This window comes from Thamnophis sirtalis, unplaced genomic scaffold, assembly GCF_051295495.1.
Source record: "Thamnophis sirtalis isolate CommonGarterSnake01/CBP01778 unplaced genomic scaffold, rThaSir2_p1.2 scaffold_1, whole genome shotgun sequence".
Classification (NCBI taxonomy): Eukaryota; Metazoa; Chordata; class Lepidosauria; order Squamata; family Natricidae; genus Thamnophis; species Thamnophis sirtalis.
In genome coordinates this window covers 148,267,553-148,290,839 of record NW_028261381.1, presented here as the reverse complement: position 1 = coordinate 148,290,839, position 23,287 = coordinate 148,267,553, and the positions used below count along the sequence as shown (strand labels likewise).

Genomic DNA, 23,287 nt, shown 5'->3' with positions numbered 1-23,287 from the left:
GGGGAGGGTTGTCAGCCTGAAGTGCCTGAAGGCAGGAGAAGACGCAGTAGATGGAAACTAATCAAGAAGAGAGCCAACCTAGAAATAAGGAGAAATTTCCTGACAGAACAATTAAATCAGGGAAAAGAGATTGGATAACCATTTGTCTGAAATGGTATAGGGCAGTGATGGTTAATCTCTTTGGTGCCATGTGCCCAAAGTCTGTGTGTGCATGCACGCCCACATGCCTGAACCCCCAAAATACAATGTGAATTCCCCCGCATATGTGCCCCATTCCCACACATACATGCGCATGCACACACATGCACCCCAGTCCTCTGCGCATGCACACACACACCCGTGCCTGTTTTGGCTTCCAGGTTGGTGCAGGAGACTTTCCAGGCCCAAAACGGGGCACGGGGGGGGGTGCCCTCGGGCAGCACCCTTTTTGGGCCTGTAAGGCCTCTTGCACCAATCTACAAACCAGAAAAACCAGTGGCACCAGCAAAGAGATTGGGGCTGCAAGCCATTCACGCCGGCAGAGGCAGCGGCGGCAGGCCAGTGTCTCAGGGTGGAGTTGTGCCCAGCTGCACCAACAAAATGCAATGCAATGCAAGCGCCCCCTGCACATGCACCCCGCACATGTTGCACAGAGATTCGACCATCTGGTCAACGGGAGGTGTGCGCACATGTATGGTAGAGCTGGGCTGGGACAATGGCTGGCGTGCCCACAGAGAGGGCTCTGCATGCCATAGGTTCGCCATCACAGGTATAGGGTTTCCTGCTTGAGCAGAGATTTGACTGGAAGACCTCCGAGGTCGCCTCCAACTCTGTTATTCTGTTATATTCCACTTTTCAGTGGGTGAGCTGGCAAATGACCCTGGCCCAAGTGTATCCATGCAGATGTAGTTTTATTAAGGACTACAAACTTGAGTGCAGTTTGAAAGCTCACAGGACAGAAGGCCAAGGCCCCAATGTCCACACTGAGTAAGAGAGCTGCCTTACCCCACTTCCTAAGCTTTGGGCTTATGGCATTTCGAAGGAAGTGAAGTAACACAGTTCCCATTTGAAGAGCTTGTCTCACTGTACCATTAAAACAGAGGTTAACCTAATGCAATTGGCTGTCTATGTTTGGAAATGCCATGCAGCCTTAAATTTCTGGACAACATCTGTAATCATAGGAACAGCCAACACAGTAACATTGGCTTTGTGTTTTATTTTTATTTATTTATTTATTTCATACCTTTATTATTTTTACAAATAAGGTGATGAACATACCCAACACACTTTCCTCCTCCTATTTTCCCCACAACAACTCTATAAAGTGAGATGGGCTGAGAGAATGACTGGCTCAAAGTCACCCAGCTGGTTTTCATGACTAAAATGGGACTAAAACTCAAGTCAGTCTCCTAGTTTCTAGCCTGGTGCCTTAACCACTAGAAATACATAATTCAATCTGAAGCTGTTGGAATTATTGGGCAAGGAAAAACAACTATTCAGTGGGCAGAAACCTCCCTTAACTTGGGGGTAGGGGAGACTGAATATAGTGGGAGATGTACTGTGAGACACATTTGGGCCAAACCACGGAGTTTGTGAGAAATTCTTCCTTGGTTTCAGAGGGAAGTCTTTTCATCCCATTTTAGTAATTATAATTTCCAAATGTTTCTAGTCTTATGACACAAATAATGTTTCTTTATCATTGTGTTTGGATGGAGTTTCAGATGTTGCATGAAAGAAGTTCAGGTCTAATGCATCATGTTGTACACTCTTGTTTAAAGAGAATCTTATTTTCCAATTATATGCTTAACCAAAAGAGTCAACTCTGTCTTGGCAGTGGAGAAATAGGTACTGTAGACAAACAAAACACACACAAGTAGCTTAAATTTAAGCATTATGATATTGAACAATGGGATGAAACAAAGGAATTGATTTGGACTCAGATTATACTTTGGCACATGATCCAAGGGAGACTGGCTTCTGCAATTAAGATATTTGGGAAGAAATGTCTGACTTTGAAGAGCTCCTGGCAAACAATGTTAAAACAAACAACAGAAACCTTTCAAGTAATTTAGAACAGGTAATTGATTAAAAACATCTAATCTCAGGCTGGGGTTTTAACAGTGCTACAGGAGGATAAGTAAACAGAATTGAATTCTATGCTTCTGTTTTCATTATTAAAGGTTTAGGACAGATCTGTGCTAAACCTGAGTTTTTAGGTGGAGAATCAGATAAAACTGATTGGGGATGAAATCGGAGGTAGCAAAATATAAAAAATTAGAAGCCAAGTTAATCAACCAAAAATAAAAATCTCCCAGTTCAGATAGTATTCCCTATTTTTTTCCCTAGAAAAATATGTATTTTTTATTTTAAGATTTGTTTCCGAGGACTGAAAAACAGACAATTTGATTCCAATATTCAAAAAGTAATCAGGATAATAAATATATTGTTAGTATAGTATCTGCTGTAGGAAATACTGTAATGGTAAATATTAATGAATAGCAAAATCATAGCCTTGTAGACACCTTGAAAAGGAACCATTATGGTTTCCATAAAAGTATATCTCACTAGATTTATTTTAAACAAGTAGACAAGATTTTTTTAACATAGACAAGTAATGACGGCAGCAACCCACCCCTGGACTTGATCCAGCAAATCTCTTATGTTCTTATTGCTTGGCCTATATCATTTCAAGCTGGTGGGGCCTACAACACATTTAAGTTGCTAATGGGACAGCAAGTTTTAGATTACAGTATTGTTTTTGAAGAAAATTAAGAGGACAAAATAATCTCAAGTGTTTTGAAAATGAGAATATATATATATATTAGATTTTTTACAACCCCTGGTAAATCCCAGTAAGGGTATGGCTAGCTGATGAGAGCTAAATAGCTTGAAATAGATCTATACTAGTCTCCCTTTATTTATTTATCAGCACAAATAAAAAAAACACAAATATAACAAAGGCAACAGTAAAAATATTGGATTTCTGTCGTGATGGACTCTTGTGACGAGCCGATAGATAGATGATGGAAGCAGTTAGCTTCCTCCCATAATTGGGGCTTACCAGGGGTTGTAAAAAATCTAATAGATACCTTTCACCCTGGCTTCGCTGATAACGGATAAGAGCCTGTGGCCTAATGGCTAAGAAGTTTGCCTAGTATGTAATATAGCCCAGGTTCAAATCCCAGTAAGGGTATGGCTAGCTGATGAGAGCTAAATAGCTTGAAATAGATCTATTCTAGTCTCCCTTTATTTATTTATCAGCACAAATAAAAACACACACACACACACACACACACACACACATATATATATATATATATTGATTGTACTTGTACTTACTTGTACTTGACGCCTCTTCACCCATCGTGGGTATAGGCGACTTCCATGGAAATTTGACGCCACTGTGCGATCCATGGAAGCTGTTTCCGCTGGATATACCCAAGGGGGCGCCAGTCCCAAGGGTCGACAGAGCCCGATTGGTGGGAACGGGGGGTACCACGTGAAGGCCGGGTTGTCGTTTGATAGCTGAGAGGCTTTGCAATAAGCGTTGCAATGTATATTTTGCGCATCAGCTATCCTTGCCCGCCCAATATATATATATATACCCTTACTGGGATTTGAACCTAGGCAAACTTCTTAGCCATTAGGCCACAGGCTCTTATCCGTTATCAGCGAAAAAATCTAATATATATATATATATATATGTGTGTGTGTGTGTGTGTGTGTGTGTGTGTGTGTGTGTGTGTGTGTGTTTATTTGTGCTGATAAATATATATATATATCTGTAACGCCTAGAGCAATTTTAACCAAACTTAGTAAAATGGCTTCTACTGTACAGCACAGTGGATTTGCCATGGTAACAGTTTACAGTACTTCACAAGGGAGTTTCCTCTGGTAAGGAGGAAAATCCAACATTAGAAATTATCTTTTGGTCTGGACATTTTCCCCTATAAATAAATACCCGGGCCTGGCAACGACGGGTTATTAGCTAGTACTATGATGGCGAACCTATGGCATGCATGCTGGAAGTAGAACGCAGAGCCATTTCTCCAGGCCCACCAGCCATTTCCCCATTGCTCTTCCAGGTTCCGGCGCAGACGTGCACACTGGCCAGTTAGTCTTAGCATGCGGGAGCTCCAGAAACCAGAAGAGCAGATCTCTGGCACGCATGCTCGTAATGGGAAACTGAGCTTCCGATTTTACAATGATCAGCTGGTCCTCGCGTGCCAGAAACCAGAAGACCAGTGCGCATGAGCCCACCGGAAACCAGAAGCTCAGCTTCTGGCCACGCACATGCATGCCAGGGAGCTGCTCTTCCACTTTCCAGCGCTCCTGTGTGTGCACGCCAGGAAACTGTTCTTCCGGCTTCCAGCACTCCTCCATGCATGTGACTGCCATTTTGGCAGTCAGTGCTGAAAAGGTTCGCCAACACTAAGCTAGTATCTTATAAAAAGGGTTTCACATGTCTTCCTGAAAAAAATTATTTTATTACTTGAGTCTGATGACTGCAAAAATGGATTGCAAAGGGGGAAATGGCTAATTTATGTCTATTACAGAGGAAGATGACTTGTTTTGATATTCAGATAATATAATATCAAAGCAGGCACATTGCATTCAGGCAGCACTGTTGGAAACAATGGAATGGGGGTAGTTTAGGTTCTTCCAACTTTGTGTTTTTTATCATTTATTTTCCTCCTGCTGAAAGAATTGGAATGGTGAACCACAAACTAGGGTAACTGCATTTTAGTCTAATATATTGTGCAAAAACATCCCATATATTTAAGTATGTTATATGAACCCAGAAAATTGTGATAAGCTAATACATTTTGGACTAAGAAAGGGATGGGAACCGGGACAATATGGGAAATAATTTATGTCAACAATAAATATTAAATACTACATTACGTTGTGTAAAACAATAAAATAGATTTTATGAAGAACTCCCACCCTAATGCCTCCAAAAACCCCAAAATCCCTTTCACTTGACCTTGAGTGTTTTGTATCATTGACCCTCTTCCTGTAGCCCTCCTCCAAAATGATTTGGTACCTGCTTCAAAATCTGATCTTTCCAATCTCAGAAAAAGGCAGCTGTGGTGACTAGAGCAGGGGTCTCCAAACTTGGCAAATTTAAAACTTTGTTGGCTGAGAAATTCTGGGAGTTGAAGTCCACAAGTGTTAAAGAGACCCTCCTCTTAAAATGGCTCTCCAAATTTGGTAATCCCTGGACTAGAGGAAAGATGGGAGAGGGGACTGGTAAGGCTTTGGATTGGAAATGATTCTGTGGATTCCCTTTCTTTCAAAATTTGCAATGCATGCATAATTAGATAAATCCTGTTCAATCATATCCATTTTTTTTAGACTGCCTGAACCAAGTCCCTGAAATTTTCTTGGCAAGGTTTTTCAGAAGTGGTTTGCCATTGCTTCCTTCCCAGGGCTGAAAGTTATCATCCAGCTGACTTCATGTCCTGTTTTGGATTAGAACTCACAATCTCTTGGATTCTAGTTTGATGCCTTAATCATACGTTCACCCAACTCTCCTATGTGTCTCAAACCTGCATTGGGCAACATTAGTAGCAAAGTATCACCCACTATTAGTGAGACCCACTTTCAGAGAATTCTGTGTCTATGGTTGTGCCAAATATTTTTTGTAAAAAGTAGTTTTGTACATAGAATTATTTAGGAAGGTCAGTTACTCAGGCCAGCTTTGTTCACATAGTGGTTGTGGGGGTAAAATCAAATGAAATTATTGCATATGCTAGTTTGATTTATAAGAAAAATAGAACATTATATGCAACATTTGTGTTATTCATTTTAAAAGTGCCCATTAGTTACCTATTCTTACAGGGGATGGAGGAAACCCCCCCCCACCAAAAGCAACATATTGAAGAGCCAGAATATACATTTATTACAGAAAATGAGAGTATGGGAGAGGCTCCTGAGCATTTTCAGTTCGAAGGAAATACATTCAGGATCAAGATACCTAGTTCCCATAGGCTGAAGTGTAGTTTTGCTTACTCCGTTTAACTTTGTTAAACATTTTACCGGTAATACTCAACCATTCTGCTTGATCCCAACCGATCGTGATTTGTGTAGAGAACTATAGATCAACGAATCGTTCAATATGCAGACCCAATATTTTTGTATAACTCAAAAATAGATTTTTAGTAAATGGTGGAATTAGTGAAGTACCGTGGGAAACGTCACTTTGCTGTAACTAAATATGAGTAAATAGCCTTTCCTGGGAAAGACGCAAACGACGAAAGCATCTTCCTTCCCTAATCCTGACTGCTGGTCCAGGCGAAGAAGCACCATCCTGGGCGCCAAAAACCACGCTCTCCTCCAGTCTTGGCGGCACGAATGCGAGCCTGGAGACAGCGGGATGGCACCGGGCTGCTTCCTGCCGATACGTCGAGGGCCGGCCGATTGCCCCATGGTCCCTAGGAAAGGGCAGGCAAAAAGAGCGACGGGCCGCGTCGTGCCTGTACATTGGCCATCACCGCACCAGCCGCAGCAAGCAGGGCCAGGCGCCGCTTGTTGGCCGCCAGCCGGGGGGAGGGGTCCGGCTGAGTGCGGTCGCGGCAAAGCCCTGAGTTTCTTCTGCAGTAAGAGAGCAGCGGCAGCAGGCGCGGCCGGGGGCGGAAGTCCTTTGTTGCTGCTGCAGAGGCGGCGGCGGCCGCGCCGGCAAAACAGCCAGGCCCTTCTCTGCTGCAGCGGCCCTCCAAGACCTCCCCAGCCGTTTGGCCGCAGGTAAGAGCTGGACCCGAGGCTAGGAGGCGCAAGGAACGGGGTAGGCCCTGGGAGACGATCTCTGTTGCGCGGCAACGGGAGTCGAGAGCTGGGCGCGCTGCGATGGCTCCAGGCCTCGGGAGGCCGAGCGGAGGGGTGGCGGGAAGGGTCCCGGGCGGGAGCGGAGCAGCGTGGCTGATTGCTGGAAGCGGGGGCCGGGGGAATGGCTGAGGATATGCGTCTGCTTTCGCCAGCCTTTGGGAAAGCGAAGCGCCGGAGAATTTTCCTTGTTCTCGGCCCTCTGTTGCGCGCCGAGCACCAGAGGGAAAGGCGGCGCCAGCCCGCCGCTCGCCCGGCCTAGTGGTGGGGCTTTCCAGCGGAAGCCACTCCTAGCTGCGATTCAGGGCTGCTGCTGTTGCTTCTCCTCCCCCGATTATTGCAGCATGTGGCTGGCGCCTCGTACCGCCATCGGCTTTCTTGCCGGAGAAGCGCAAAACCGGGCGGACGTTTTCTTTCCAGCGCTGACAAAAGTTGTGCTTGGCGGTCGGGAAGAGGAGCGGAGCCTTGCAGCACGTGGGAGCGTTGCTGTCGCCTCTTGCTTGACTGAAAACGCTGCCATTTGTAAAACCCTACACTGGTCAGGTTCCCTAGCAGTTAATGCACTTTGTCGATGTTTATAGAGTAATAGATAAATCAGCAAAAATGGCCTGACACGCTAATCTCTCACGGTATCTCAAACCGTTGTATAAGAATACTGTATAACTTTATGGGTATCATAGAGAGTAATGAGTTAAACTTTTATGTTCTTCGTATTGAGTACTTTTTCTCTACTCGGATATATTTTGAAACTGCTTGTCTTTGAATTGAAATGAAATCTTGGCGTCTTTTCAAGGAGAATATCTCCCAACCCCAGTTATTGGATCTTCAATACTGGATGAAGTTTTTCTTTAGAAATGAAACTTAGAAACGTTTCAATCGTTTCAGTCTTCAAAAACTGAGGAGATGAAGAAAAATCCAATGCATAACATTTGACAAGATTGCCCCTTGTATACACATCACTCCTGTACTCTTCAAATGTAGAAGGAATGTGATGATAGCCTCGAAGGAAGGAAGGTCAGCTCAGTTCTGAAAGGGAGGAGGCAGTGGGGGTGGGGGGAACCCTCAAGGATATCCCTGCTTTGATAGCCTTGGTGTTAAGATGGGGAGAAAGAAAAACTCAGGCTTCCAAAAATGTGAAATTATACCTTGCAAGAATAAAGTAGTGCTTGAGTTCCTTAGTTTTATTTCCTGATCTTAAAAAGCTGACAAATATATATTTTAAAATGTGTATCCCTTAGATTGCCCAGTATTTGAATTTTTATGGAAATCTAAACATTCATTTCAGATAGAAAATACTTGGTTATATGATAATCATAAAGCATTACTAGAAAGAACCTTAATTCAGTAGCAAGTTACATGGGTTCAAGACTAGATTGAATTTCTGACAATTCTAACTGAAAACGTTGATGCAGGTCTAGTGAAAAGTTACCAATCTGCAAGGACATATACCTTTGGTTTACCTACACTCTAATGCCCTGTTAACTTACCTATGGATTAGTGAATAAATCACAATTAGTTGGACTCGCCTACCATACTGTTATAATCCATGATAAACATTATGATCCACTATTATCAAATGACAGGCAGTTACTGTGAAACAATCTCACTGGTTTTTTTTATTGGTGGTATTCTTTCAAGTTAGCTCAGAGCCTTCAATCTATGTATCCACTGATTTTGACCTTGCTTAAATGACCTTCTCTGGATTGAAAAGAATTTCTTAGAAAGCTGTGACAATCTGTGTTTGAATTACATTAGTATTAATGTATTTATTTTGATTAATTTTTTACTTCTGATTTCTAACAGATATCTGTACATTATTTAGTTTTCTAGTACATTGTTTATAGACATTGTATAATCTTAAACCCTTTACTGGATTTGCGAGTACTGTTTTCTTAGATATAAGTATTAATCTGTTTATATGTATTTTAACAGGAAATGTCTTTCTTGCATTCTTGCACTCAATCTTGCATTATCTATCTAGTTGTCTATCAGATTTATTTGCCACTCATCTTGTGGTCCAGGTGACTTTTTAACCTCCATTAGCCATCAAATCTAATTAGAACGGAGATGAATGTGTGACTCTCTAAGGGCTTTGAAATTCCAATAAGCTAGTATAGCCAATGATGAGGGATCCTGGGAGTTGCATCGGAGAACTACAGAATTGTCTGCAAAGCATAGGGACCTTAAAAAATATACAGAATTCACAATCATGCAATGTCACATTTCAGAAGATAACAAGCTTTTGAGTTTCCGTTGTTGTTCTTCCTCAGCCATTGACACACAGTGGTCAGAGATTATATATCTAGTCACTGAAAAATATACCTTCCATACAATATCCAACTGTTCCAAAATAACCATCACGGTATCCGTGACCTTCCACTCATATTTCATCAGCTGCCTAACTTAAACAGTTTGTGAACGGTGACTTAATATTCCAAAAGTTAACTCTGATTTGACTATTTATTGTCATAAGAAAGCTTGTTTAGTAGATGGAATAATAGAAAAGTAAATCATATGTTGATATTTGGAAAGTAACCAATAGCATTAAGTCTTGGTTGCTGCCCTTTAATAGTTTATTGTGCCTTAGCATTACACTAGATACTGAACTATCAGAAGTTTAAGAAATGAAGCATTAAAAAGTTATATCCTCTATACTTTGGTCAATAAAATTCTGTGTCTTTTTTCAATATTTCTTTAGACTTAATTTCTCATAAAAAGTTGGATCATTTGGGAAAAATTTTCATTGCCAAGGTAGCACAATAAGCCATGCAGAGTTGTCACAATTAAGTAACTGCAAATATTCTGACCAGATCTCCTTAAAAAAAATATCACATGAATTGTTGGAGGGGAGGGGTGGATGACGAAGATGAGGAATGCCATCGCAAAACCACATTGCTGATAAAGAAGTAGCATAAAGACCAATCGTTTCTCCCTGCATTATTTCTCAGAGGGAGAATTTATTTTTCTTTGCAACTTCTTTACCACATATAGCATGTATGTTATTGACTTTGTCCATTTTTCCTCCACTGAATTCTTGGCAAACTATAGTCTATGATGTCACCAGAAGTATATGAACTGAAACTGCTGCTTCTGCTGCTGCTGCTGCTTAAGCAATTGACGCAGAAGGGGAAATAGGAAAGATGGGGATCTTTGTGGAAATCCACTATTTCAGAAAGTTTTGTTGCCATTAATTGAAAATTTTGTATGTATGCATTAACAGACGCCTCAGATAAAATATCACAGCTCTTCCCCATCCATGATTGAAAGGATGTTGACAGACTGGAAGAAGTGCAGAAGAGGCCTACAAAGATGATAGCAAAGTTTAGAGAGCAGATCAGATGAGACAGAACTGCAGGAACAGGGTAGGTTGCTTGCTCAGAATATTTTATTCAATGTGATTCATTGAATCCTACCTGGTCTCTTTTTGCAGGACAAAGTATCTCTTATCCCCTGTGCAATTTTAGGGAGATATGAATTTTCTTCTATTAAAATTGCTGTCTTGTGTAAATGTAATGTGCTGTGGGATAGACAAGCAGTTCAAGCTGAACTGCTGTAGTAAATAGCTAAGGGCCAATAAAGACATGATGATGTATCTGTAATTGTAGCCACCATGGTTTATTACACAGCAAAGGCAGACACAGAATGCAAGTGGAGTTGGAGTTAGGCATTGGCATTGAAGGTAGGATGTTTGAAACTTTATTCCCATTGTAATATTTTCCAGAATGGGTTTGCAGGATGGTCCAGTGATGGTATTATCACAGCCAATTGGCCTCTAGACTGGGTTGAAGCTGAAGCCACGCCTCTGGGTTCCTCTCCTCTGACTCCAGTTTCAATCCAGTCTGGCCAAAGAGAGGTTGAAATTTATTGACTCCTGATCCGATTTATCTTTTCTGGACCATCCTCGACTCAGCTTGCTTCCTTCTCACAAGGAGACCTTCCTTCACCTCCCAGTAAGTCCCTGCTGATAGCTGCGGTTTTTCCAGCTACCCGAGGGTTAAATCTCAAGGCTTGGAGACTCCGGTGGCTGGGTCACTGTCCCATTGGCCATTTTGGCCGGCGACCACGTGGAGCCTTGAGAGGGCAGATTGGAGCCGGTGCGGGCTAAAGGTCTCTGGTTTACAGCCCGACAGCCAGAAGCCTAGTACAGAGCGCGCCTTGCTGCAGCGGGATTAAAATAGCAATAGCAATAGCAGTTAGACTTATATACCGCTTCATAGGGCTTTCAGCCCTCTCTAAGCGGTTTACAGAGTCAGCATATTGCCCCCAACAACAATCCGGGTCCTCATTTTACCCACCTCGGAAGGATGGAAAGCTGAGTCAACCTGGAGCCTGGTGAGATTTGAACAGCCGAACAGCCGAACTGCAGTCAGCTGAAGTAGCCTGCAGTGCTGCATTTAACCACTGCGCCAGAAGAGCGCGAAGGCTGCGGAAGCCCCAGGAGTGGCCGGGAAGGCGCGCGGCAGTAGCAGTCTCCCTAATAAGCCACGGCAACCCCGAAACGCGCCCTTGCAGCGCTTAAAAGATTGGGGCATGCAGCAAAGGGAGTAAGGACCTATATCTTTCTGGCTGCGGAGGTGGAGGTGAGGAGCGAACCACAGGAAACACGAGGAGTGGTCGTAAGTAGCTGTGTGATGGCAGAGAGAACCCCTCCCCCCAGGCAGCGTCCCACTGCTTCTTCCAGGAGGCTTAAAGCCTCGGCTGACACTCACCCTTCCCGTGCCAGCCAAAGGGACGAAGCTAGGAGGCACAGGACTTTAGTGATAACTTTTTCCAGGGCAGAGAGGTTGAGGGCTCTGCAGGGCAGGATCAGTCCCTCCCCCTCCAGGTCCAGGTCACCCTTAGGGGGTCTTTCTAGGCAGGATTCTCCCCCTAGGTCACCAGATTCCTTGAGGGAGTGCAGTGTGGGGGGGTGCCCATCCCCCCCCCCTTTCCATGGAGGATCTTGACCAGGTAGACAATCAGGCTGAGTTTCTCTCTCAAGAGACACAGCAGGGGGAGAGAGGCCCATCCAGGACTTCCCTGGCACCGATCCCCAGCCTTTGTCAGGTGCCAGTGGGACCTAGCTTGGATTCCTTAGATATGGAGGATCTGCCTGTTGGCCTCCAGAATCTCATTGAAAGAGCCATTGCCTCAGGTGTGGCTACAGGCATGCAGCAACAGGTGCCTCAGCCTGTACCTTAGCAATAGCAGTAGACTTATATACCGCTTCATAGGCCTTTCAGGCCTCTCTAAGCGGTTTACAGAGAGTCAGCATATTGCCCCCAACAATCTGGGTCCTCATTTTACCCACCTCGGAAGGATGGAAGGCTGAGTCAACCCTGAGCCGGTGAGATTTGAACCGCTGACCTGCTGATCTAGCAGTAGCCTGCAGTGCTGCTTTTAACCACTGCGCCACCTTGACCTTAGGGCAAGGTCATTGTCCCCAGTTCTTCATCATCCCAGCCACAGGGCCCGACCCTGCTGGTCTGTCCTCCTGGGTTCCCTTCCTTGGCGAGCGAGGGGTCAGTCTTGGGGGACAAGGCTCAGCGAGACCCAGATCTCTCTGAGGATGAGGAGGATCTGGAGCCTGACCCCCTGCCTTCACTGGGTTGTTCCCGCCTACCCTATTCCGGTCCTTCCTACGCAAAGCGCCTGCCATGGCACAGCTGGAGGGGGGGGGGAAGAGGACAAAAGAAGGGGAGCCGGCAAAGAAACCCCAGGTAAAACCATCCTGGCACATATGGCATCCATCGACCTCACTGTGGCCTACCTGCACATCCCCATTTCCCCCGAGCATAGGCGTTTCCTACGTTTCTCCTACCTAGAGGCTCACTTCCAGTATAGGGTGCTTCCGTTTGGGTTGGCTTCGGTCCCCAGAACCTTTACCAAGGTGCTAGTGATATCGGCTGCTCACCTGAGAGAGATTTCCATCAGGCTCTTTTGTTACCTGGATGACATCCTCGTTCAGGGGGCGTCTTCTGCCCAGACTAGGTCAGATCTCCAGCAGGTCATTGATGTCCTCCAGGGCTTGGGGTTCTAGAAGAGTACTCTCTCCAGTCACCTGAATCCTCCATCTGGGGGTGGTCATTGATTCCTGGTTGGATCGAGTTTTTCTCTCCCCGGACCGCAGGTCCAGCTTGTTGAAGTTAATTAACCAGATCCGGAAGGATCGTTGTGTCCCTGTAACCCTTCTTTCCAGCTTGCTGGGAAAGTTCATCTCATGCATCGGAGTGGTCCTATGGGCATGAATACATGCCAGGACGCTCCAATGGAGGCTGCTGCCATATCAGAGGGCTGATTCCAGCAACTCGATGCTCAAGGTAACAGCGACGCCGCAGGTGCTGATGTCTCTCAAGTGGCGGATGTCCCCGGCATGCTCAAGGGTTGCAAATTCAGGGAACAAGAGCGTCCCATATTGACAACGGATGCCAGCCTGTTCGGTTGGGGAGCGACCCTAGGCTCCCAGCTGGCACAAGGCCGGTGGTCAAAGAACGACCTTCAACACAACATAAATTGGCTGGAGCTCTGGGCAGTCCATCTCGCCCTACGACGGTTCCAAATCTCAGTAGAGGGTCACCATGTCCTCGTCTTAACAGACAATATTGCAGCAAAGGCGCACATCAATCGATGGGGGCACACAATCCAGAGTGTTGCACTCCGAGGTGATGTCGCTGGGATACTGGGCAGAGAAACACCTATGGTCCATCTGAGCGGAACACATCACCGGTGTCGACAAACATCAGGCGGACTGGCTGAGCCGGGAGACGGTAGACAATGGAGAGTGGAGTCTGTCCAAGGAGCTCTTCCAAAGCATCTGCCAGAGGTTCGGGAAACTGGTGGTGGACCTGTTCACCACTCGGTTCACCACTCAACTACCACGGTTCTTCTTTTGGTTCCCAGCTCGGGGAACAGAAGGGGTCAACGCCCTTCACTCCAGGTGGCTTCCCCCCTGCCTCTCCTTCCCGGGGTCATCCAGAAGGCAGGCAGAGAGCAGGCAGAGATAATCCTAGTGGCCCCCTACTGACCCAGGAGGGCCTGGTTCGTGGACCTGCTGAGCCTGTCTGCAGGGAGACCGTGGAGGATTCCCCGGGGGGAGGTGAGATTACTACAGGGGAAGTTGATCCACCCAGATGGATCCACTCCACATGGCCAGTGGCTCCAACTGGCCGTGTGGAGATTGAGCGGGAGCGCCTGAGAGGCGCCCTCCTGTCCCAGAAAGTGATCAGAACCGTTGAGGCTTCCCACAGACAGTCAACCACCGGATTTACGATGCCACCTGGTTGATGTTTGTTTCCTGGTGTCAGGCCGCCCATGTGACCCCTGCCAGGGCCTTGGTCCCCTAGGTGTTGGATTTCCTCCAGGAGGGTCTGGACAAGGGACTGTCCCTAGCTACTGTTAGGAGACAGTTAGCAGCACTAGCCACGGTGATTCCTGGGGAGGGCCCCACTCCGCTGACTTGTTTGCCTTTAGTCAAGAGGTTCCTCAAGGGGGCGGCCCACCTTCATCCATTGCCAGTCCATAGGTTTCCTACATGGCATCTTCCCACGGTGCTATGGGCCCTTACAGCTGAGCCTTTTGAACTTTCCCCGTCCACTATTAGTCGGTGGATTCGTCTGGCCATTGCCCTCACCTACGAGGCGCAAAACTTGCGGTTCCGGCCGGAATCATGACACACTCCACCAGGAGTGCAGCCACCTTGGCGGCCTGGGCCTCCCAGGTCCCTATAGAAGACATCTGCAGGGCAGCTACGTGGGCCTCCCCATCGCCCTTTATCCGACACTACAGACTGGATGCTTTCGCATCCTCCGACGCAACGTTCGGCTGCAGGGTCTTGCAACAGGTCCTATCGGATTAGTGAGGGCTCACCCTATGGGTCGGAAACTTGGGTATGTCCCATCACTAGACCATCCTGCAAACCCACCCTGGAAAATGACAGTTGGTCTTACCTGAACTGTTATTTTAAGAGGTGTTTGCAGGATGGGCCAATGATGGTATTATCACAGCCAATTGGCCTCAAGACTGTGTTGAAGCTGAAGCCACGCCTCTGGGCTCCTCTCCTCTGACTCCAGTTTCAATGCAGTGTGTGCTCCCAAGATCCTGAAAACAAGTCACAAAGGAGACACCTCCAACCCCCAATACTGTCCATCTAACCTAGGGTGGGAACTGGCCCATCCTGCAAACACCTCTTAAAATAACAGTCATTTTCAACATCAGAATGCATATTTCTCTCTTTCCTACTCTGCTATTAGATCCGGAGAAAAAAGATAGGCACGATATAACAGCTTAAATTTATTTATCTCAGTTCTCTCATTACCTATCTCATTGCCAGTGATTTCTTTAAAATTGTTGGCAAATCTGATCATACGTTTTTCATATTCATCTTGAAGATTATGAAGTCAGTGGTGCTTTACTTCAACCACATATTCTGCCCTGATTGTGGACTCATGTGATACTTGTAAGTCAGCCTTTTCCCAATGGGATATTTTCTAAATATGTGAAACTCTTCCAAGAATTCATTTACCAATATAGCCATTGCTGAGAATTTGGGTAGTTGAAGTTCACAGACACGGGGAAAAACAGGCTGGGGAAAGTTGCCCTATAACTTTAAATGTAATGATAATAACAACAGCAGCTATCCAGGAAGACACAATTGTTTTTTTTTTTAAATTAAGCTATAGAGAGCTGTCTATATATTTAAATTTGAATCTAAACTTTGTTACTATAGATCTGAAGGCTTTCTGTAGAGGCAAAAAAAAAAAATCAGAAAATTTAGGTAAAGTTCCAGTATCAGTTTCTTCTTCTAGATAAGACTCTTATCTCTCTGCTTATTGCCTAATCTTCCTTGGCATCCCTCCCCCATGCCAATGAAAGTGTAATTGCTAAAGAAAAAAAAACCAGAGGAAGGAATACAATTTAAAATATTTGAGACCCTGAGTACATATTTCTAGTTTTCCGAAATCTCTTCCAGCATTCTTAATCAATGTCTCAGGAAATTCTCAAGAAGCAAAATGTGCACCTATGCATGGTTACTTTTTACATGTGTCAATATAATGTAAATCTTTATAGTTCAAGTATTGAGAATAGTTGAAGCTCGGGGTTGAAATGAGGGCTCCTTGATGCTTTCTGAGCTGGGTTGTTTTCTGGCAGATGTTTTATTACCCAAAGTAGATAACTGTCAATTCTGAAGCTGAAGATGACTGAGGCCATCTTGGAGGCTTCAGTGCTACTACAATGGTGCTGAGGGATAGGGAGGGAGGAATAGAGATAGCTGAAGTTTTATAGCCAAAACAAAATAGTTTCCCCTGTGAACCAAGGACATTCCCATAGGTGACTGAAGAGAGGAGGAGTGAAGTTTCCAAGCAACCGGACACCACTTTGATTGGATCATGTGACTGATTGTTTGGGAAATGGGGGAAAACTTTTGCTTTTAATTAAGTGAAAACGGTGGGAATCTTTAGAGTTGGTTTTCACCAGCTTGTGCCAATATGATACATAGCAATAGCAGTTAGACTTATATACCGCTTCACAGGGCTTTCAGCCCTCTCTAAGTGGTTTACAGAGTCAGCATATCGCCTCCACAGTCTGGGTCCTCATTTCACCCACCTCGGAAGGATGGAAGGTTGAGTCACCCTTGAGCCGGTGAGATTAGAACCGCTGAACTGCAGATAACAGTCAGCTGAAGTGGCCTGCAGTACTGCACCCTAACCACTGCGCCACCTTGGCTCTTCAATAAACGTGTTCTTTGAGGAAACTGCTTGCCTCAGAATTCTGTTTATAAGTATACTTTTATAAGGAGAAGCTATGTACAATTAGGCATATGGAAAATATTTTCTGGAATATTATTATTAATGCCACTAATATTAAATGGAGCTTGCTCAGACACTGAAACCATGCAAATTAAAGAGCGGAAAGGAGGAAAAGAGAGAGAGAGGAGACAGGAGAGAGGGAAGCAGAAGGGAGGAAAAGAGAAGGAGAGGGGAGAGGAGAGGGAGAGAGCAAGGGGAAGTAGAGAAGGGAGAGATGGCAGAGGGAAGAAAGGAGATAGGGAGGAGGAGAGAGGGAGAGGAGAAAGGTCGAAGATGAAACAGACTATAATATAGTGCATGGAAAGGAGAAGAGCAAATAAAAGTTGATGTGGCTGGATGGTAAGAGGAATTGATATAATATTGAATATTAAAAAATGTTTGTTAAGATGTAATGGTATACTTTGGCTTATATGTATATTTTAAAAAATCCTTTAGAAAAATCTGTTTGCTATGGGTGTGTTAATTGGAAACCTGACAGTAACATCATAATGTGAAGTATAATGCGTAGCTAGGTTCTCCATATACATAGTAGGGTTGCAATCTTATTTAATTCTTAACGATCTTCCTTTGAATGAGAAGTCAAAGGATTCTTCCAAGCCATATTCCTAAAGGTCTTCTAGACTGAAATTCAAAATGGAGGATCCTTTTGTTTGTTATCATCTGGCAATGTGATAAATAGTTAGGGTCATATGATGTATGATGGAATCTGATTATGTATTTTTTCTAAACATAACTAATACTTGTCCTTTTCTCCCTTTCTATTGGCACAGGTTGTGATTCAAGCACAAGATGGCAAAGACTAGCCACAGCAATTATGTCCTTCAACAACTGAACAACCAAAGAGAATGGGGATTTCTCTGTGATTGCTGCATTGCAATTGATGATATCTACTTCCAGGCACATAAAGCTGTCTTGGCTGCTTGCAGTTCTTATTTTAGGATGTTTTTCATGAGCCAGCAGCAAAGCACAGCACAGTTGAACCTCAGCAACATGAAGATTACAGCTGAGTGCTTTGATCTCATTTTACAGTTTATGTATTTAGGGAAAATCATGACAGCCCCAGCTAACTTTGAGCAATTTAAAGCAGCCATGAACTCCCTACAACTCTACAACATGCCAGAATGTCTAGAAGATATACAAGATACAAACTCCTCTGGTTTACAGTGCTCTTCTTCTGCTTCCAGCACTCAAAATAGCAAAATGATTTTTGGTGTTCGAATGTATGAAGATACACTGGCTAAAAACAAGAGTGACGCAAACAAGTGGAGTGCAGAGCCACCAAGTTCTACTGTGAGTACTTCCCAAAGCAGAGAGGTTGATGATGAAGCTTTGCAAGTAAACAATTTCTCTGATCAACCTTTGGAGAATTGCAAAAGGGCCAGTGCGTCAAAACTCTCAGGTGCCAAAGATAGAGTGCCCAATTCACGGCGCTTTGGAAGAAGCTTTACCTGTGATGGCTGTGGCTTCAGTTTCAGCTGTGAGAGGCTGTTAGATGAGCATATCATGTCATGCACTAATAGGCATTCTTATCAAAACCCCAGGTATTTGGGGTCTGAGAATGACAGCAATGAAAGGGACTCTACTTCTAAAATGTCAGTTTCCCAATTGGAGAAATATCAAGCAAGTGCAAACCAATCTGCTGAGAGTTCTTCCCCCACAGCATCAAATATAACACGTGGAAAAAGCAGGGGTGCCTCAACAGAGCCATTAAATGAAGAGCGAAGCAGAGCCACAGAAAGGAAAAGGATTATCGTCAAAATGGAACCAGATGATAACCCTACAGATGACCTGAAGGAGTTTAATATTGTTAAGGTAACAAATGGCAATGATTCCACTGATAATGAAGAGCTAGATGATGATGAACATGTTTATAGATACTACATTGAGGAAGATGTCAGTGAAAATAGAAGTGTTAGAAAGGCCCTTTTAAAACCCCACATGCTTATCGATGAGCAAGCTAGGAAATATATTAAAAGTACCAGAGTCCTTGCAAATAAAGTCAGTGCAAATAAAGCCAAGGAGGTGACGGAAAATGCATCTTGTGAACTGTGTGGTCTGACAATCACAGAAGAAGATTTGTCTTCTCATTACTTATCCAAACACATAGAAAATATATGTGCCTGTGGGAAATGTGGCCAAATATTAGTAAAAGGACGGCAGTTACAGGATCATGCACAGACTTGTGGAGAGCCACAAGACTTAACCACCAATGGTTTGAGGAACATGGAGGAGAAAGTTGATTTGGAAGAGAGTCCTGAAGAACAGTCTGAAAACCAAGAAATGATGTACGTAGACATGTTAGATGAGTTTGGAGACAGCCATTTTCAGATGAACACACTCCCAAAAAAACAACTGTATAGGGATTCAGCATGCCCTTTCAGATGTCCTAACTGTGGGTTACGTTTTGAAACAGAGAATTTGGTAGTTGAACATATGTCCAGTTGTTTGGAACAAGATCTGTTTAAGAACGCAATTATGGAAGAGAATGAAAGGGATCACCGACGCAAGCATTTCTGTAATCTTTGTGGGAAAGGATTTTATCAGCGTTGTCATTTGCGAGAACATTATACTGTGCACACCAAGGAAAAACAATTTGTTTGTCAGACATGTGGGAAGCAGTTTTTACGAGAGCGTCAGCTGCGCCTTCACAATGACATGCACAAAGGCATGGCCAGGTATATCTGCTCCATTTGTGACCAAGGGAACTTCCGAAAACATGATCATGTCCGGCATATGATCTCCCATCTGTCACCTGGAGAGACAATTTGTCAAGTCTGTTTCCAGATCTTTCCAGATAATGAACAACTTGAACAACACATGGATGTTCATCTGTACACGTGTGGGGTTTGTGGAGCCAAATTTAATCTGAGAAAAGATATGCGATCTCATTATAATGCTAAGCATTTGAAACGAACATGACCACGTAATGCTTGTTTGACAAAACCTAGAACAAAAGCAAATGGAACACCAAAGCCAAACTAACAGTAGTGCATTAAAAAATTGATCAGCCATTTTTAAAATGTCTGTTTTTATCTTCATTATAAGGTCTTAAACTACAGTACATAGCATAAACAGCATGTTTCATTATTGCATTTTTATTTTTGTCTCATGTTAACTTTTTGTTGCTTTTTTTTTCCTGCCAGAGTATTCAAGCTATTATTTTTAAACCCTCAAGTTTTAAAAGCACGCTGTAGTATTGCCCTACTCACGGGGCTTCTATTAAACAGCTTCTCAATTCCATCAACATAGGATGCCTGCTTTTATATTCTATGTGTGTTTTATTTTTTTCCTTTTTTTCTTGTGAACAATTTAAATTACATAAATTTTAAATATGCAAGGATAGTCTTAATGCCAAGAAATAATTACTGGATACTATCTACAACAGAATCCACCATATTTAGGTATATAGAAATTCATGGACATACTGAGTTGCACGAGATTTTTTGCTTCTGTTAAAAGAATATAAGGTTACCTTTGATATCCTGTTATTTGCATTTCATGTACCCGGCATAATGCGTGCATTTTGTTACTTCTGCAACAGTATCTCGAGTTGAAATGAGGAGGACTGCACATGAGTTCTATAATCATTTACATATTTGTATTTCCTGTATAATTTTACACTGTTGTAATCTAAAAGTTGTGCTGCAGATGAAAATATGGGAAGTTCCCATAAATGTGCTCATAAAATACTTCATAAGATATCTGGAATAGAAGTTAAACCAAAAGCAAGCACCCTTTTCCCTTCCAGATATTTTAGTGTGGGCCACAAGTGAATTTGAAATCAAAAGTAGATATACATCAATTCAGTTTAATGGGAAAATGTGCAACTTGGAATCATGTTTATCCTCATGTAAATACATTTTTTTAAAAAAAATCATGTTTTCTTTTTGTCTGCTTGGCTTTACCTGGTAGTCTAGATAGCAATCTCTTTTACTCCTAAAAGACAGCATATCTTTTTAATTGACAAGGATTATTTTGAAGTGCTAGATTAATGCACACCTTCTCCATAAAGCTTGTTTGTCCTACCGAACAATCTTTTGAAGCAGTCCTGGAGATTTGGAATAGATAGGAGGAAAGACGGTACAATGAAAAGCAGACAACAATAGGGATGCTTTTGTCAAGGTGTTCTCTTATCTATAAAATTTTTAGGGGCTTTCCTATTTCTTCAATCCTTTCCAATTCTGGAAACTCCAAAATTGGAAGTTTGAATTATTTACTGATGGGCAGAAATAATTGAAATGTCAGTCTGCAGTGCTTGTCAACTTTGAAAAATGATTTTATAAACATGTTAAGGGGGGAGTATTGATGCTGCTTTGGCTTCTTAGAGAAGCAACGATGCTTTTCCTTTTTCTACAGTGCCCATCTTTTTTTCTGTATTCACTTTGAAACTAAGGATGATTGAATCACTCTTATCGTGGGGATAGGCATCCTCCCTCTTCTGTAGCTTCACTTTTTAAAGCTAAAAACTCCTAGTTTAGGAATAGCCTATAGAGTTCCAGATGTTACTTAGGAACAATTCCACATTAGCCAATGCTAATACTAAAAATATTGACAGTTGTAATTCAGCATTTGGAGTGCCATGGATTGGCTTAATCTTTTTAGTGCTTGTTTGTAGTTTCTAAAGCATTAAGTTCCTTAATTTGAAAGCAACAGAATGATTATTTTTTTTAGCCTAAATTCTGAATTATATTACTGTGGAATAAGCTTTGTGTCTTAAATGAAAAATGAAAACAACTGCTTTACCATCCTGGACGTTACAAAAAATATTTATAATGTACCTTATTTTTTTAAGGGCAAGAACCATATAATTCCAAAACACTCTTTTTTCCAGGCTGCAAGGATTAACAGTCCTACACTTGTTAGTTGACTGCCCAACTATAAGTATAGATTACCAGTCCTCCTTCTCACTTGACTACTATATTCCTTCAACACCAACGCATCCAGATCATCCTACTGAGCAGGATGTGGTTTTCTCCACCCAACCCATTTTTATCGTCAGTAAAAACTAGAATCCAGGTTTCTACAATAGGCATAATTCCCATGAGGAGTTTGAGGCTAAGATCTTTTGGTTGTATCACTTTTCCAGGGATAGGCACTCTTGGACCCAATGATGTAAGTCTACATCATGCTTTGGAAGACATACATAAGCTCAAGGCACATGCATGTATGGGAGTTGCAAAGAAACATGGAAACATTTCCAGATACCATTACCTGTGATTGATAGTCTCATGATCATTCAATGCCACTTGTTGCAAGAGAAAAGTTACCTCCATAGGCAGCAATAAAAGTCATGTCATAAGGAAAAAGAATCATCCTTTTTTAAAATCCAATAAAAGGGGAGAAAAGCATTCCTGCTCCATTCTTGGCAGTTATTGGTGCAACTGGTGCAATTATTCCATGTCCCTTCCATATAAAAGAAAAGGCAGATAAACAGAACCTGCTAAATTTTCTTCAAAACCAGCAGCTAGAACATCTTTGAAAAATGAATAAAACTACTGTATAAAGAGCTTAGTACATTGCAAAGTGTAAATGTTTGTCACATATGAGCCAACGTAGCACATTCCTGAAGTTATATACATTGATTGCAGGCCTATTTCTAAACTAGTTTCTCCATCAGGCACACCAGCTCATTTTTTTGACATTTGATGCAATAGCAGCATAACTAGAGCAATAATGTGCCAAAATACTGAAAGCAGTGCATTTGTGCAGGATTCTTTGGTAGATTGCAACAGGCCTTAGCAATGTGACAGATAAGCTTCCCAGGCTCCCAACACACACACATACCCACCATGCATACATACCAAACTCTTACACTTGCACTTTAGTTTTCATCTGGTTACTACAATGAGAGCATTAGGAAATCCCAAGGCTGTAGGCTATATTAGAAAGCACAAAAATATCTCAAAAGGAAATGACAAGTCTTTTCTATATTGTTTCTAAACAAAACTACATGATGGCTTATATGTAATCAGATTACAGAGTCACGGAAGTCTTCAATTATTCAAAATCATCTGATTTCGGTGTATATTCCAAATAATTGTGTTAGTTTAGTATTCATGTTATGCCTACTTCTAAATGACTGGTGGTAAAAGTTGGATTTTGGATTGTACACTGCATGTGAATCAAAGATTTCTTTCATCATTTAATGGAGAAGCTTCTAGAATAATCGAATAGTATAGTATATTTTTAAGAAATACCAAAATTCTGAAAGTATTATACTTTCTTCCTGGGAAAAGGTACACTTTAAAGATACCCTCATTTTCCTTGAAGCATCTTTATATCTTCAAAGCTTAAAGATAAAATAATAGGCCTGCTGATTGATAGATACCCACTGCAGTTGCTTCAGCATAGAATACAGAAACACAAAGTTGAAAGGGAACTTGAAGATCTCAGAGTCCACCCCCCCTGCTCAAATAAGAGACTATAGCTTTTCAGACAAATGGCTGTTAGTTAATTTTTAAAAGCCTCCAGTGATGGAGCACCCATAACTTCTGAAGGCAAGCCATTCCACTGGTTAATTGTTTTTGCTGTCAGGAAGTTTTTCATTTCTAGGTTGGTCTTTCCTTGATTAATTTCCACCCATTGCTACTTATCCGGCTTTCTGGAGAATAGGTTTACCTCTTCTTTGTGGCAGTCCGTTAGATATTGGAACACTGCTATCATGTCACTCCAGTTCTAAGTGCATGATCAGATATCCC

At 42.9% G+C, this 23,287-nt stretch overlaps 1 protein-coding gene across 2 annotated transcripts; it reads left to right on the top strand.

Annotated features, from left to right (window-relative positions):
- The first annotated feature begins 6,575 nt into the window (after positions 1 to 6,575).
- Positions 6,576 to 21,937, top strand: ZBTB1 (zinc finger and BTB domain containing 1). Of its 2 annotated transcripts, XM_014071979.2 has the most exons (3): positions 6,576 to 6,726; positions 10,025 to 10,166; positions 17,360 to 21,937. In XM_014071979.2, the coding sequence occupies exon 3, from the start codon at positions 17,379 to 17,381 to the stop codon at positions 19,506 to 19,508; it is 2,130 nt and encodes a 709-aa protein (XP_013927454.2). In that variant the 5' UTR covers positions 6,576 to 6,726; positions 10,025 to 10,166; positions 17,360 to 17,378; the 3' UTR covers positions 19,509 to 21,937. The 2 variants fall into 2 exon arrangements, with proteins under 2 accessions (XP_013927454.2, XP_087583450.1); XM_087727324.1 differs by lacking the exon at positions 10,025 to 10,166 and having other exon boundaries at positions 6,578 to 6,726.
- The last annotated feature ends 1,350 nt before the right edge of the window (positions 21,938 to 23,287 follow it).

What these genes read in the sequence shown, in the direction of transcription:
- ZBTB1 (XM_014071979.2), top strand. Translation starts at nt 17,379, where the DNA reads ATGGCAAAGACTAGCCACAGCAATTATGTCCTTCAACAACTGAACAAC.